General features: G+C 52.7%; 6 protein-coding genes across 6 annotated transcripts; 3 read left to right on the forward strand and 3 right to left on the reverse strand.

Annotated features, from left to right (window-relative positions):
* Positions 1 to 56: 56 nt before the first annotated feature.
* AYL99_01486 (hypothetical protein) lies at positions 57 to 1190 on the forward strand (the record flags this gene model as incomplete). Its single annotated transcript, XM_018833002.1, has 1 exon — positions 57 to 1190. The coding sequence occupies one exon, from the start codon at positions 57 to 59 to the stop codon at positions 1188 to 1190; it is 1134 nt and encodes a 377-aa protein (XP_018698881.1).
* Positions 1191 to 2124: 934 nt separating this feature from the next.
* On the reverse strand, positions 2125 to 3600 carry AYL99_01487 (hypothetical protein; the record flags this gene model as incomplete). Its single annotated transcript, XM_018833003.1, has 1 exon — positions 2125 to 3600. The coding sequence occupies one exon, from the start codon at positions 3598 to 3600 to the stop codon at positions 2125 to 2127; it is 1476 nt and encodes a 491-aa protein (XP_018698882.1).
* Positions 3601 to 4432: 832 nt separating this feature from the next.
* AYL99_01488 (hypothetical protein) lies at positions 4433 to 5421 on the reverse strand (the record flags this gene model as incomplete). Its single annotated transcript, XM_018833004.1, has 2 exons — positions 4433 to 5208; positions 5268 to 5421. The coding sequence occupies 2 exons, from the start codon at positions 5419 to 5421 to the stop codon at positions 4433 to 4435; spliced, it is 930 nt and encodes a 309-aa protein (XP_018698883.1).
* A 556-nt stretch (positions 5422 to 5977) lies between these two features.
* Positions 5978 to 7368, forward strand: AYL99_01489 (hypothetical protein; the record flags this gene model as incomplete). The annotated part of the gene is made up of 2 exons (XM_018833005.1): positions 5978 to 6984; positions 7044 to 7368. The coding sequence occupies 2 exons, from the start codon at positions 5978 to 5980 to the stop codon at positions 7366 to 7368; spliced, it is 1332 nt and encodes a 443-aa protein (XP_018698884.1).
* Positions 7369 to 9215: 1847 nt separating this feature from the next.
* On the forward strand, positions 9216 to 10142 carry AYL99_01490 (hypothetical protein; the record flags this gene model as incomplete). The annotated part of the gene is made up of 1 exon (XM_018833006.1): positions 9216 to 10142. The coding sequence occupies one exon, from the start codon at positions 9216 to 9218 to the stop codon at positions 10140 to 10142; it is 927 nt and encodes a 308-aa protein (XP_018698885.1).
* A 1730-nt stretch (positions 10143 to 11872) lies between these two features.
* AYL99_01491 (hypothetical protein) lies at positions 11873 to 12652 on the reverse strand (the record flags this gene model as incomplete). Its single annotated transcript, XM_018833007.1, has 1 exon — positions 11873 to 12652. One exon carries the CDS (start codon positions 12650 to 12652, stop codon positions 11873 to 11875), a length of 780 nt encoding a protein of 259 aa, XP_018698886.1.
* Between the last annotated feature and the right edge of the window lie 699 nt (positions 12653 to 13351).

The raw sequence follows: 13351 nt of genomic DNA on the forward strand, positions 1-13351 counted from the left end.
CCTCCCTCACATCTTCTGGCACTGTATAACTCGATTCCCATTGCACTGCCTTCACCATGTCGACCACGACAACCACCACCACCTTTACCCAGGTCCTCTCCACCCCCTCTTCCGACGAGCCCCAATACTATGGCAAGCTACGCTACATCCCTCAGGGCCAAACACCCACCCCTTCTCCCCACAACTTCCATCTACCTGCCATGGCGGAGTTCGGTGACGTCCGGCTCCAACCTCTCATCGACATGCGCCCGGTCCCCACCGTGGCCGAACTGCCCGGAGCGAAGGAGCCCACCGCCAAGCTCGACACCCATGGCTTCGCCGCCGTCCGTCACCCGACAACCATGAACGCCGCCCCCTACACCCGGGAGAGCTGGAACGACCCCAAACTGCTGAAGGAGCTCTACGTGCCCGAGACCGAAGAGATGGTCAAACAAGTCACGGGCGCGAAGACGGTCATCACCGAAGCCCTCTTGCTCCGCAGCGCTGTCTGGTCCGAAGCCGACGCTCTTGCGACCCATGCCGGCCACGGGGACCAAAATGAAGAAGCACAGCAGCCGCTGGAGAAGTCGCAGGAAGAGAAGGACCTCGAGCTCGGCTTCCCTCAGTTCATCGGGTTCTCCAAGCAGCACGGCGGCGCCAGCCCGGCCCCGAAAGTCCACCTGGACTACGCGCCCAACGGCGCGCGGACGCACCTGCGGAAGTACCACCCGACCATGACGGCCGTCGCAAAGCCCATTATCGACGCCGAGGAGAAGCTGCTGGCGCAGGGCAAGTCGCTGAGAGAGGAATACGCCGAGTCCGGACTGGGCCCGCGCTGGGCGCTGTACTCGATCTGGCGGCCCCTGAAGCGCGTGCGCCGCGATCCCCTCGCCCTCGGTGACGCCCGCACGTTCCTCGAGAGCGACTACGTCCCCGTGATCGTGAAGACGCCCAACCTCGGCATCTCCCCGGACTCGAAGGAGACGCACGACACCGAGTCGTACCTGGCCCGCTGGTCCTCGGGTCAGAAGTGGTACTTCATCAGCCAGCAGGAGCCTGAGGAGGCGTTGGTCATTGGCCTCTTCGACAGCAACCGCGACAAGGAGACCGTCGCCGCCGGTGGCACGTTGCACTCCAGCGTGGATCTGCCAGGAACCGAGAACGAAGAGCCAAGAGAGAGTTTGGAACTCCGATGTCTGGCAATCTGGTAAGGTGTGTGCAGTCAAAGTATCGAGCTGGGCGGGTGGGCACATGAATATCCTTCGAAGCTAAGTGAACACAGGCGTTACGTGGACGAAGATCAGGAAGCAAGAACTCCGGCGCTGCAGGGGACACCCAGACACACACACACATATATATTCACATATCTGGATATTCCTGAAAATCCGTAGTTCCTGGCTACATAGTTCGCGCGATAGACCGACGTGAAGTAGATTCTGAACGAGTCGACTGACTTCTTTATGAGTACTTTGTTTCCCCCCCTTCTTATGTTACATATGTCCGCAGGAAACTGATAAGGTGATGAGATGATGCTACATCGCACGAAACTGGTTAGTTGATTGGTTGGTTGGTAGTGTATAGTAGAATTCCCCTACTGTACATCTTGTCACTTATTGTACATATATACATATAAACATACATACATAGGTATTATGTAACCATCGCATCGCATCGCATCGCTACATACATATATATATAATATAATAAGGAGGAAGCGGGCTTGGCTGGATTAAGCGCGAAATGACTGAACCGGCACGACGGAGTAGGGTTTTCCACATCATATAATATCTATGTGTCTAATATTTCTCTTTCTCCACATATTAGATTCATTCATCAGAGGTACATACAGGTTGTTAAGTGAAAACAAGCACATAGGTAGGTGAAGTAGGTATTTTCTTATTGCCGCTAGAGCTACTACTGGAAGAAGTGTCTGGGTGGTAGCAAACAGTACCACCGTACCCAGTACACCCCGTTCGCTGCGCACTCTCTCTGTGTGTTCGTATCCTGCAGTGTGCCACCACGTCTGAAGACGATCCTTTAACCACAGCCACCCATCTCTCTCTCATCACACGTTGAAGCTCGTGAATTGCTCGATAAAGGACCTCCATACACAACATGTACGGTCCCTTAATTACAGTCGTCGCCTCACTGCTTGAGCGCCAGGCCGATCGAATTGAGGTACTGACACCTCTTCCTAACAGCGGTGCTGACCTCGGCCATGCCCGTCGTGTCGGCTGTGTCGAAAAGCATTCGCATCCAGTCACCGGCACCAGTACCGGCACTGCCGTCCTCGTCAGCGAGCGTAAACTCCTGCCAGGTGGGGGAGCCTGGGGCCCGAAACGGGTTCGGGTCCAGCGTGCGGACAAAGCTGATCCAGTAGCCCTGCATCAGAGGCACGATCCACGCGTTGGGCCCGCCGCTGCGATAGCTGGCCGGGCTCGCGCCGTTGGTGTTCCCGGGCCCCCAGATAGCCGCGAGCTCGACCGTGTGCGGCACGCCCAGCCCCTGGCGCACCTGCGCGGCGTCCTGTACGTTGTACCAGTAGTTCCAGTTCCCCGGCACACCGTACCGCGCGTAGCTCGACGAGATGAACAGGTTCGGACACATGTACCGCATGTCGCCGTACGCGTTGGAGACCTGGCGCCACCAGGAACCCGAGTTGGGGAATTGCGGCCCGTTGTTGGGGTAGAGTTGGTCGATGCGACGCAGCTGTTCGATAGTCAGGTCGGGGAATTGGTCGTGCAGGAACGTGTTGGACTGAGCCAGGCTGGAGGTTCCCCGAGGCGTGAAAATCGTTCCGCCGTTGGTGTCGTCGCCGAACAGGACGGGGACGCGGAGAAAGTTGCCGTTGTCGAAGGCTGCATAGGTGTAGTTTTGGATCAGCTCGTTGTCGATGACTGGATTCCACATGTACAGAGGGGGGTTTTGGGCACCGGGATACGGCACATTGTGATTTTGAGTCTGAAGCTGTGCCGTGGTCTTGGAGCGGAGGCACGACAGCGTGTCATCCTTGACGGTTGAATCTTGACCGGTGGTGCGAGACGTGCAGCCCAGGCGTTTCGCAAGGCTGTCATATTGGTACTGGCTTTCCTCGAAGGTCAAGATGGGTGCAAAACTGACCGATTCGGCAGCTGCAGCGACAAACAACCCGTCATTCCGACCGCCGTACGCAGTCAAGTGGTAAGCAATGGATGCAGCACCTGCGGAATCTCCACCGAGAACAACATGCTTTGGATCTCCACCGAACTGAGAAATGTACTTTTGCACCCATTCAAGTGCTTTGCGTTGGTCCTTTAGACCGTTGTTTAGGCTGGCAGATGGAGAGTCTTGGATTTCCCGGCTGGCGAGAAACCCATAGGGTCCAACGCGGTAATTGAAAGTCACGACAATAAGCCCATGCCCGGACGTGGTGATCAAGCCGCTGCCATTGTAATTTGGATTCGAGTTGAAGTTAAAGCCGCCACCCTGGATAAAGAAATAGACCGGCAGTTTGGAGGCGTTGGTCGCGTGGCTGGGAGCATAAACGTCCAAGAAGAGACAGTCTTCGGACAGTCTTGGGTCGCGAGCATTGTTACCCGTTCCAAAGCAAATGTCACCGTGCTGAAGACCGTAGTTAGCCATGGCCAGTCACTGAACGGTGAGACTGAAAATATGATTCACCTTGTCTGCTACGTGAATACCGTGGGTCACGGGAGGATCTTGGGGTGCAGCGAATCTCAAACTGCCCGTCGGCGGTGCGGCATATCGCATCCCAAGCCATTGTGTGACCCCGTTCGGAAGAGCTGTGCCTCTGTAAGACGCGTATTCGAGGCGGATCAAATCATTTGCGGCCAACACTGTCGAGAGACAACAAAGAATAAGGGCTGGGAGCATCGTCAGCTGTAGGTGTGGTAGAGCTCGAAGCCGACGTTGTGTGTCTGCGAGTGAATGATAATTTTCATTGAGCCACACCCTTGAAGCACTGGCGAGAGTTCATCCTGAACAGGTTTTCATTTACAAATCAACCTTCACAAATTCCGTGACGCCCTTCTTTCGGCAGTCGGTCACGCCTTGAGTATTGGTACTTTCTCAGGCGAGATGTTCTGTGACGCGACGGCATGAGGCGCAGCGCATAAGAAGAGAGTCCACCATGGTTTAGGAGGGCCGGTCAGAGACGGCAGCAAAGATGGTCCTGATAGCTATAGCTTTCGGACGACAGAAGAAAGTAGTCTCATGCGCTGCAAGGGACACCGATGTTTCGGTACACGCGGCCATTCCCGGTTTCGACCAAGTCTGGCGTCATCACCGGCCTAAATGTGCGGCACAGGTAAGCTAAAAGTCGAACGCAGCGGGATAAGTCCGGTGACAGTTGAGGAGCTGTAGAGGAGCTTAGAAATAGTTCCCACGGTGCACGGAAAGGTCCTGTTTGGATGACAACTGTGTCGATTCAAGAATGCTGGATGCTGAGTTGATGTCAATGGGGCACCGCATCGGCAATCCCCGCTTTCACGACCTCCCAGTTGATCCCTCCAATGTTGTCGCCTTTCAGCTGGCTCAGCGCAGTTAGATCGCTTGTAGACCTCCCCATAATGATTCTCCTTGCCATGAGCGAATCCTTTGCACCAGGCAGCTTGGAAGCTGGCCCGTTCAGTATACAGCGCTCGAACCAAGCTTCCTCCTGCGCGGTCCACGGCAGTCCAAGAAGAAGGGCTGCTCGCTCCGAACGAGAATGGCCAGGGCTGTCCTCATGTACATCAGAAATCAGTTTCTCAAACAGCATTTTGTGTCTTGCTTCGTTTTGTCTTTGTGCGAAATAATATGCTTCCACCAGGTTGTTGTCTATGATCAACTCAAAATATGCCTCGAGCGCGGTCGGATCTTCCAGTGGTGGAGACATAGCAATGTAGTATGCTGGTATCAACGATGGCTCGCATTTTGGATGTCGCATGAGGGTAAGGAGGATTTCGTCCGTGAAGGTGGGTGTCAGTGATGGATCTGTGAGGTGTTCGAGGGCGCGAGAGAATTGAGCGTGATCAAGTTCCCACAAGCCGGCCACGAGAAGCTGCCATCTCTGAGGCAGGTGGGTCCTTCGAGCAAAGTTGGAGTCGGCGTTAGGTAGCTGGCGACAGTCTCTGAGCAGGTAGTAAAGGAGAGCGAGTTTCTGCTCATCAGGAGCGGAGGACTGAGCGATCTTAGACCACAAAGTGCGCAGATCCTGATTAGATCGAGGTGGATAGTTATTCCTTGCAGCTGATGTTTGATCAGTAACCCTGAGACATGCTGATATAACGAGGAGAGTGAGGTCTCACGTCTTGCAAGGCCGATTGTCTTCCAGATGCGATCAAAGAACAATTGGTCGCCGAACTCCTTGCGGTGCTTGATGATGCTCTCCACCATTCGGTTGTCGTAGGCATAGTCCGGCTTTTGCTGGAAGACCGCATCGAAATCCTGCCAGTCGAGCATTTTCCACTGTGGCAGCAGGTTCTACAGAAAGTTCTTTTGTGGAAGATGAGAGACTTGTTCTTGTGGCATCAACATTCTTCTCCGCACCCTATCACGTGACGGCCCCGACCTCCACGTCTTACGTAAGCAGATTCCTCCGGCTCAAGTCCGAATTTGGCTGGTTCACTTCATCCTTAACCGAATGCTTCAATGATGGATCGGTTCCGCGTTTGTGGCCTCATTACCTGAATTGTACTAATCATGTAATCTAAACCGCAGTTTCGAGACGCCCAGACTCTAGAGCTTCCTTGGTTTTGATTGGAAGCGAATCATATCACCATTACGTCCCACAGCAAGCTCACGGTCGGTGGGTGGAAAAACCGAGCAAGACGAACCCCGCGTTATTGCCTCATGTCAAAGCTGCGAGGGAATACTAACACCATCACCCGAGGTGTGGCTCTCTTCCCTTGCCCCGTCGTCTCTTTACGCGTATATAAGGGCCTACGCCTTCCCCTCAGTATGCCTGCCTTCAGTGCTAAACAATCCCCATTGATTTTGCGTCTCGTTAAACGTCATCATGGGGTCCGAGCGGTATCCCGTGAAGCATAAGGGCATCTACCACAATCTGCCGACTTTTGACCCTTCCATCAAAGATCTCACAGCTATCGTTACCGGTGCAAATGGCATTTCGGGCTTCCATACCATGCGGGTGCTACTTGACAGCCCCGAGCGCTGGAGCAAAGTCTATGCTTTATCCCGACGCCCTCCCCCTAAGGACATGATGGCCCTGCTTCCAGAGTCTCAGCGGTCTCGTGTACAACATGTGGCGGTCGATTTTCTTGAGGATCCTCAAAAAATCGCTAATGCCATGACCGCCGCTGGCGTCAAGGCTGACTATATCTTCTTCTACTCCTATCTGCAACCGAAACCCCCGCCGGGAGCTCCCGTGTGGTCCAATGCCGACGAACTGGTCAAAGTGAACACTGCGTTGCTCGACAACTTCCTTGGTGCTCTCACACTTTCTAAGATCATCCCCAAGCGGTTTTTGCTTCAAACTGGTGCGAAGAACTACGGCATTCACGTTGGTCGTGCCCGCACGCCCGCTATCGAATCCGATCCGCAGCCTGAGCACCTTGAACCAAACTTCTACTATCCACAAGAGCGGTCATTGTTCAAATTTTGTAAAGACAACAGCACCACGTGGAACGTTATCCGTCCGGCTTGGATCCTTGGCGCAGTCAACAATGCCCAGATGAACGCCCTGCATCCTTTCGCCCTCTATGCGGCGGTACAAGCTCAGAAGGGTGAGCCCTTATATTTCCCGGGAGACTGGGATACCTGGCAATGGGAGTCTCATCATTCTTCTGCCATGTTGACGGGCTATCTGTCCGAATGGGCCGTATTAGAGGACAAGTGCAAGAATGAAGCCTTCAATTCTCAGGACACAGGGGGTTTGAGCTGGGATCGTTTCTACGAGGAGCTGACACGGTGGTTTGGCGTCGAGAAAGGCGTCCATCCCCCCGAAGAGGATCTGAGTAAGTTCCATGTGATAAAGGGCAGGGGCGGGAAAGGGTCTCCGATGGGGTGAGTGCAATCAATCCACCTTGCCACGTGAACGGTGGAGGTCGCTAATTGAGTCGCAGCTATGGCCCTCCTCCAACCTTCCACACCCTCTTCTCGCTTGTCACCTGGGCTTCAGAGCCCGCAAATCAGGAGGCCTGGCAGCAGCTTATGAAGGCTTCTGGAGGCCAGTTGACCGACAATCCGTTCAAAGATCCCCAAGCGAACTTTGAGTTTGGTGATGCGGCCTTCATGAAGTTCGGCAGCTTGTGTATGAATAAAGCTAGGCGATTGGGATGGACCGGGTTTGTCGATACCATGGAAGCTCTTTTTGAGATGTACTCCGAGATGGGCGACTTGGGAATGGTCCCTCGGATGAAGGTTGACAAAGCGAAGCCTTTGGTGTAAGGTGGAGGGTTTGAAATCGTCATCCATGCATTGATGTGCTGGCGATATTGCAGTTTAGATGTCCTTTCCCACCATCTCTGCAGTTTCTGATATCCACTTAGCTGCCTTCGCAGTACCGTGGTTTGACTCGTCCTGAGAGTCGTGGTCTTGGGTGATGTTCATGCTTCGTCAGTTTGCTTGGGGCGTCGCTCATAGAGGACTACACAGTCAAAGACCCACATCAACAAGGGAAGAAACACATACAGGTGGTACTTGTGCAAATAGCGGATTGCTCATGCATCTTCATGTTGCCGCGATAGACATCGGTAATACGCACTATATACCTCGTACTGCGGAGTAAGTCAAAATTCGCAAGGCTACAAAGATTTATCTGCTCAATTTCTCTACCACGTCCGACTGCAGTCTCAAGCTCATGCCAACAAGCCACTATTTTCCATGCAGCAATGCTTGCCAGGTTGACTGAACCTAATGAGAGTAAATCGAACGCTACGAGAAGGCTCGAAGTTGAACTCAGTAACAGGCTCCCTCAATCGTCCCCACTGCCTGTGCCAGGCCATACTCTGAGAGACATGAACCTCCCAAATACGGCAAACAGACGTCGAGATACGTCATACAGATAATAAATAGCCTGAGGCTTCCCTCTAGTACCGAGTACATATGTATGTATGTGCTGGACGCTGCGAGGCGCCTTAGCGCCTTGGCACTTCTACCACCTTACATGATAGATAGATACACAATCCCATGCCCCCACGTTACCACTAGATACACTACTGTTGCCTCTACGTCAAGATCCGAGGTCCAGACTGCAAGAATCCACCGTGATCCAAACACCGTCGAATCGAGAAATCGGCTAATGCCCCGTCGCCCGCTCGGCTGACCTTTCCATTCACAGCAGGCACAGATCCACTTCGGTGCAATTCGATCACCCAGAAGTCGTTGACGACAGTCTTTGCGTCGACTTTTGGTGGAGAGGGAGGATCTCGTCGACGCGAAATTCCTCACGAGCAACTGATCCCAAGCTGCGGTCAGTATATTGAAAAGTTGTGGCTGTTGCCAGACGACCTCGAGATTTCCCGTAATCTTCGCGGTCGCCGAGCTGTATGTACGTGCTAACAACGAAGATTGGATGCCGTCAAAGAGGTTTACTAGACGCGCTAGGCCAATCGCCTAATTATGCTGCAGGAAATCTTTCTCCGTCGGTTATCTGAGAACGAATCTAGCCTGCTGAAATGGTTCAGATTGGGCTGGACGAGGCAAAAGAAAGTTTAGTTGCGTAAGTCTCGCGTCTTTGAAGCAATTGAGCTGGACACGAGGCTGTCCCCGCTTCCCGCCCCGGCATCCTTGACCTTTGCGAAACTGCCATTCGACGAGCTCATCATCATGTGAAGAGCGGGAGCGGTATTGACTAAAAATGACCCAATACTACGATAGGTCATGGTCGGCATTGTCGAGCCAATCAACTTGGGACTATGTCCTATACCCAATCAAGATGGGTGGGAAAGGGTTTCCCAGTACCCTCAGGGACATATTGTCGGCGCAATTGGACTCGAAGAAATGCAAATACAGGGCGCGCCCATCATCGTTCAGGCCGCACTTTGGTGTCTCATTCTTCCTTCCATGTTTTCACCCAACATGCAGTCCCATTTCCAGCTCGTTGCCCCCAACGCCGGAAAGACCAGCAGCCATGCACTTCCTCATGATGTATCCTTTTCTCGCATTATACCGCTTGACACCAGTACCGGACCTCGCAGACAGACAGCCGTGCAACACCTATCAGAGTTCATGGTAAGCGGGAATCCATCCGAGAGACCGACAGGACAGCATTAAAACACTTTCGCAAGGAAGAAATGTATCGTTCGAATCTTGCTCGTCTCCAGCTAGAGCTGGGATTGTCCGACCTTGCCGCAAAACGACTTGACGGCAGGATCAAAGAACTCGTTGTCCCACCCATCGTCCCAGATGATACCAACTCCGCTCTGAACTACGGGCTGGATTTCCACGCCATCGCCAGTTCCATTCGCCGTTTTCCTGAGCTGAAGCCATATTTTGCAAGAACACGTTCCAGGAATTGGGAGACCTGTTTCAACAACGCTCTCTATTTCTGGGCTCACCTCGTCTGCGGGATCCCGCAAATTTCTCAAAAACGAACGCCAGTGGCGCATACACCGTTAAAGAGCGAAACATCTAATCCGCCCAAACGTTCGGAATCCACTGGAACCAATGAACAATCTACTACGCCTGCATCCTTCGCTACAACCGACTCGCCGGAGTCGCCGGACGACGTTTTTGTTGCACCTAAAGGCAGCTCCAGCCAAGCTGCAGGAGATCTCTGGATGAGACTCTACCCTGGCAGGTATGCAAACTTCATCGAGATCCGCGCCCTCAGCGGTAGTCAGGAAGAAGTTCTGAGAGGGCGCATGCAAGAATTGTTCTGCGTGCAGTCTCCACCTGCGATCAAGAAGTATGGGTTTGACTACGTCGTGTCACACTGTCGAAAATTCCTGGCGAAGAAAAGAAAGGCTCCACCTGATGCTGAGGTCCAGCTCCTCTATTACATCAAAATGCCGACCATTGCAAGCCCAATTCGAATAGTGATTTGGGATAGGGAGTCGTTCGGCATGGCCTACGACATTTGGTCAAGCCTCAAAGACAACAGGATTCCTTTCATGCTGTTTTTGGACGATCACAAGCCCGACCAGTCGTCGCCGTTGATGCTCCCTCCCCCTCAGATTTCTCCTAGTAAATCACTCGAGAGCACCCAACACCTGTCATGAGCCAGATCCTATCTGCGCGGGCGACATTGGCTTTGAGACACCGCATCCTCGTTTGGCCACAATGTACTAGGATACACTTCCCCACGGTCATTTACTCAGCAAACATGATGCCGCAGACAAATCGCAACCAGACCCTAACTGTCGATCCTTGTAGCAGGGATATCAGGATGCAGGCGGGCGTGCACTTCCAGCATGACCGTCTGAAGGAAACACCACATATTACTCGGTGAAATATAACAGCCCCTGCAATCCTTAATTTCCAAACGGCAACGGAATGCATCACGGGAATGTGGTCGAATCGACCCAGCAACGTTGATCTCTCAAGATGGAGAGATCAATCCGAGGTAGAGTTTCCCACATCCGTACGAGCGGGCAATTGAGTTCAAGGTCACTGCAGACGCAAGTTAGGTTGAGCACTGCCACGAGCCACGCTCCTTTAGATCTGGCTGCACCCGCTAGCAAACCTTGTTCCCTCACAGCCAGCATGGAGTGACTGGAGGGCTGGACATGCTGAAGTGAGCTTCCGCAATCTATTCTCGAAGGCCAAACCTTGATGTGCAGGCAAGTGATTGTTATCTAGTATGCGAATTGTCCAAAAAGACAAAAAAAGGGCCACCAGACTGGACTTCCGGTTCACCGCTTGTTACGCAAGACAAATGAGGGGCGAGCAGGGCGAGCAGGGCGAGTAAGGGCGAGACATGACGCCTACTATTAGGCAGACTCTGGAGATGGGAACGCACAGACCCTGTGGCTTGCATTAGCCTCGTCAAAAGGGCACACGGGACATTTCCCGCCTGATTACCTTCTTCGTCTCGCGTCTTTTCTTTTTCACGTCGTGGTTTCGCTCTGCCCGGGGAAAGTACATGTGTGTCAAATATTCGGCGACCTTGCGCAGCTTATGCAGCTTGTGCAACACGCGATTGGATGCTCTGTGCATTTGCCGCTCGGTAACACCTCCCAATCAGTGTCATAGCCCTGGTTCCAGCCCACAGCCAGCTGAGATCCCTACTACTCGTATCAGATTGAGTTTCACATTCCCGGCAAGAGAGGTCACCGATCACTACTTTCCCCAGCGAGACGGGGAGGAGAGGGGAAAAAAAGAGGGTCCAGCACAGAGACGGAAAGAAGAAACGAAGGTGGACAAACACCAACATGAGCCCTTGATTGCATTTGGTCTTTGTACAAGTGTGGCTGTTCTTGCTCGAATGGGGCATCGTTGTCTCATTGGCGTCCCTCAAGGCCCATGAAAGCTCCGTGCTGGGACAACCCAGCCCTTTGGCTCGGCGAGGCTGAAGCTGACGTTCGATGGTCCTGCTTCCCCCACCTTCATTACCTTTCTCTTTTTTCTGTTTCAGGAAGTTTTCCAAAGGGGAGTGGCTGGAAGCTCACTGGTGCTTGTCACACGGTGTGCTATCTTCCCATTTTTTTCTCTTTCTTTTTGGTGGTTGTGTTGTCGGCGGCATTTTGCCCCATTATTCCCTTCTTGTTCGTTCTTTGAACATTTTGCCTCTTCTACTTCCCAACGAACCAGTTCTACTCGATTTCCAGCACTCGTATTTGAGAGTGGCCTGTGATTTTGTGCATTGATGTTGTACTTCGAGACATCCTGGTTCGTGGAAATCCAGACTGGACTCTGGCGGAGGAGTCAGTTCGAACCCTTGCTGCCGTCTTCTGGAGTCCGTCGAGCTTTTGGTCAGCCCTCTAGACCTGGTTGGCATCCTATCCCTCAGCTACTCCTCCACTGCCTTAGCAATGCGAGGTTGTTCTCTGCGGAAAATGAATTGCATCTCAGCTGGGAAGTGGTTTTCATCGAGGAGGGTCCCTGTCTCTGCCTTCCAGCCGTTCAAGAAGCCCGACCCTGTACTGTGCGAGACTAATTGCTCCATCTTCCTGTCTGCTTCGCGACGCAGATGATAGGTTGCCCGCAGAGGTATGGTTTCTTCGTCGAACCCAACCCAGAACGTCACCTCGGCCAGAGATGGGAGTCTCGGTAGACGTTCTTGGAGACCTTTCAGAAAGCATTCCAATTCATCAGCTATCCGGGAATTATACCACCTCTTGTGTATGGCAATGATGTACTTCAGCTTGGTAATGTATTTCAAGTTGTCTGTCATTGTTCCTGTGCCAATAGCCCCGACGTCTGTTTTGCTTCCCCAGCGCTCAGTGCAATTGCTTGAGTCGACCACGATTGTTGTTGTGCTGAAGAAGATTGGGGTCCACTCATTGCTGATCTGACGGCACACCGTTTGTAGTGACTTCCTGGTCTGCTTCACACTTTCATCATCTGCAGGAGCACTTGTATCCTCCACTGCGAAGTAATCGTAGATGTGTAGTCTGATCTCGGAAGGAAGGTCCAGAAACCGGAAGCCTGGCGGGTCGTCTTTCTGCTTCTCCTCTTCTGCAGCGCTCTTGTTTGACTGACTGCTCGCAATTCCTTTGGCTGGCTGCTTTTTTGGGTATGGGAGCGACCTGGAGAGGCCCTTGGGCTCCGAGGCAGTCACTTTCGGCATGGTGAAGCAGTGTGGAGTTTCACTGACGACGCGATCACCGCGGATGAAGAGAGCTGGAGACAAGATTTTAGTGGGTCTCGGCGTGGTACCGCAGCCTTGTGTGCTGACGAGGCCAAATGTCCCAGGCTAAAGAAGTGTAAGGATGTCAGAATATGTGACGAGGAGCTCGAATGATGGGCTTTGACGCTGGCCGCTGAAGAGTCTGACTTTGCTTGATCGAAAGCTCAAGGAAGCAGTCTCCAAGGATGGAATGTAGTTTGTGGAAGAAGGAATGTTGAGTACTTGGAGGACTTGAACGCTGGGAGAAAATTCTCAGAAGACACGTGTTTCTCTGTACTACTCTCAACTGCCTTTCATTCAAGTGAAACAACAGTCTCTCCCTAGGGCGGCAAGGGGCGAGCTGGACGACCAAGAAATGCTTGAAGGGTCCTTTATTTGCCTTTCCTTTGTCTCGGCAGTTTGGCTATGTGTCTGCCGCTTTGAACACGCTGTAACTTGTTTTGCAACTTAACTAAACTTGTCTCTGCTCAATCGATCTAGTAGAGTCTCACAGTCTTGACTGTACGACGGTCCACATGTGGCTCAGCCCGTTAACACTCCCCACCAAAGGAAAAAAAAGTCTGCATCACTAGGACTTGTGTGTTGATCAACCTGTATTCCGTTCTCTCTGTACAGAAGAACATTGATCCCTTTGCATTC

Source organism: Fonsecaea erecta (genome assembly GCF_001651985.1).
Source record: "Fonsecaea erecta strain CBS 125763 chromosome Unknown Scaff1, whole genome shotgun sequence".
Classification (NCBI taxonomy): Eukaryota; Fungi; Ascomycota; class Eurotiomycetes; order Chaetothyriales; family Herpotrichiellaceae; genus Fonsecaea; species Fonsecaea erecta.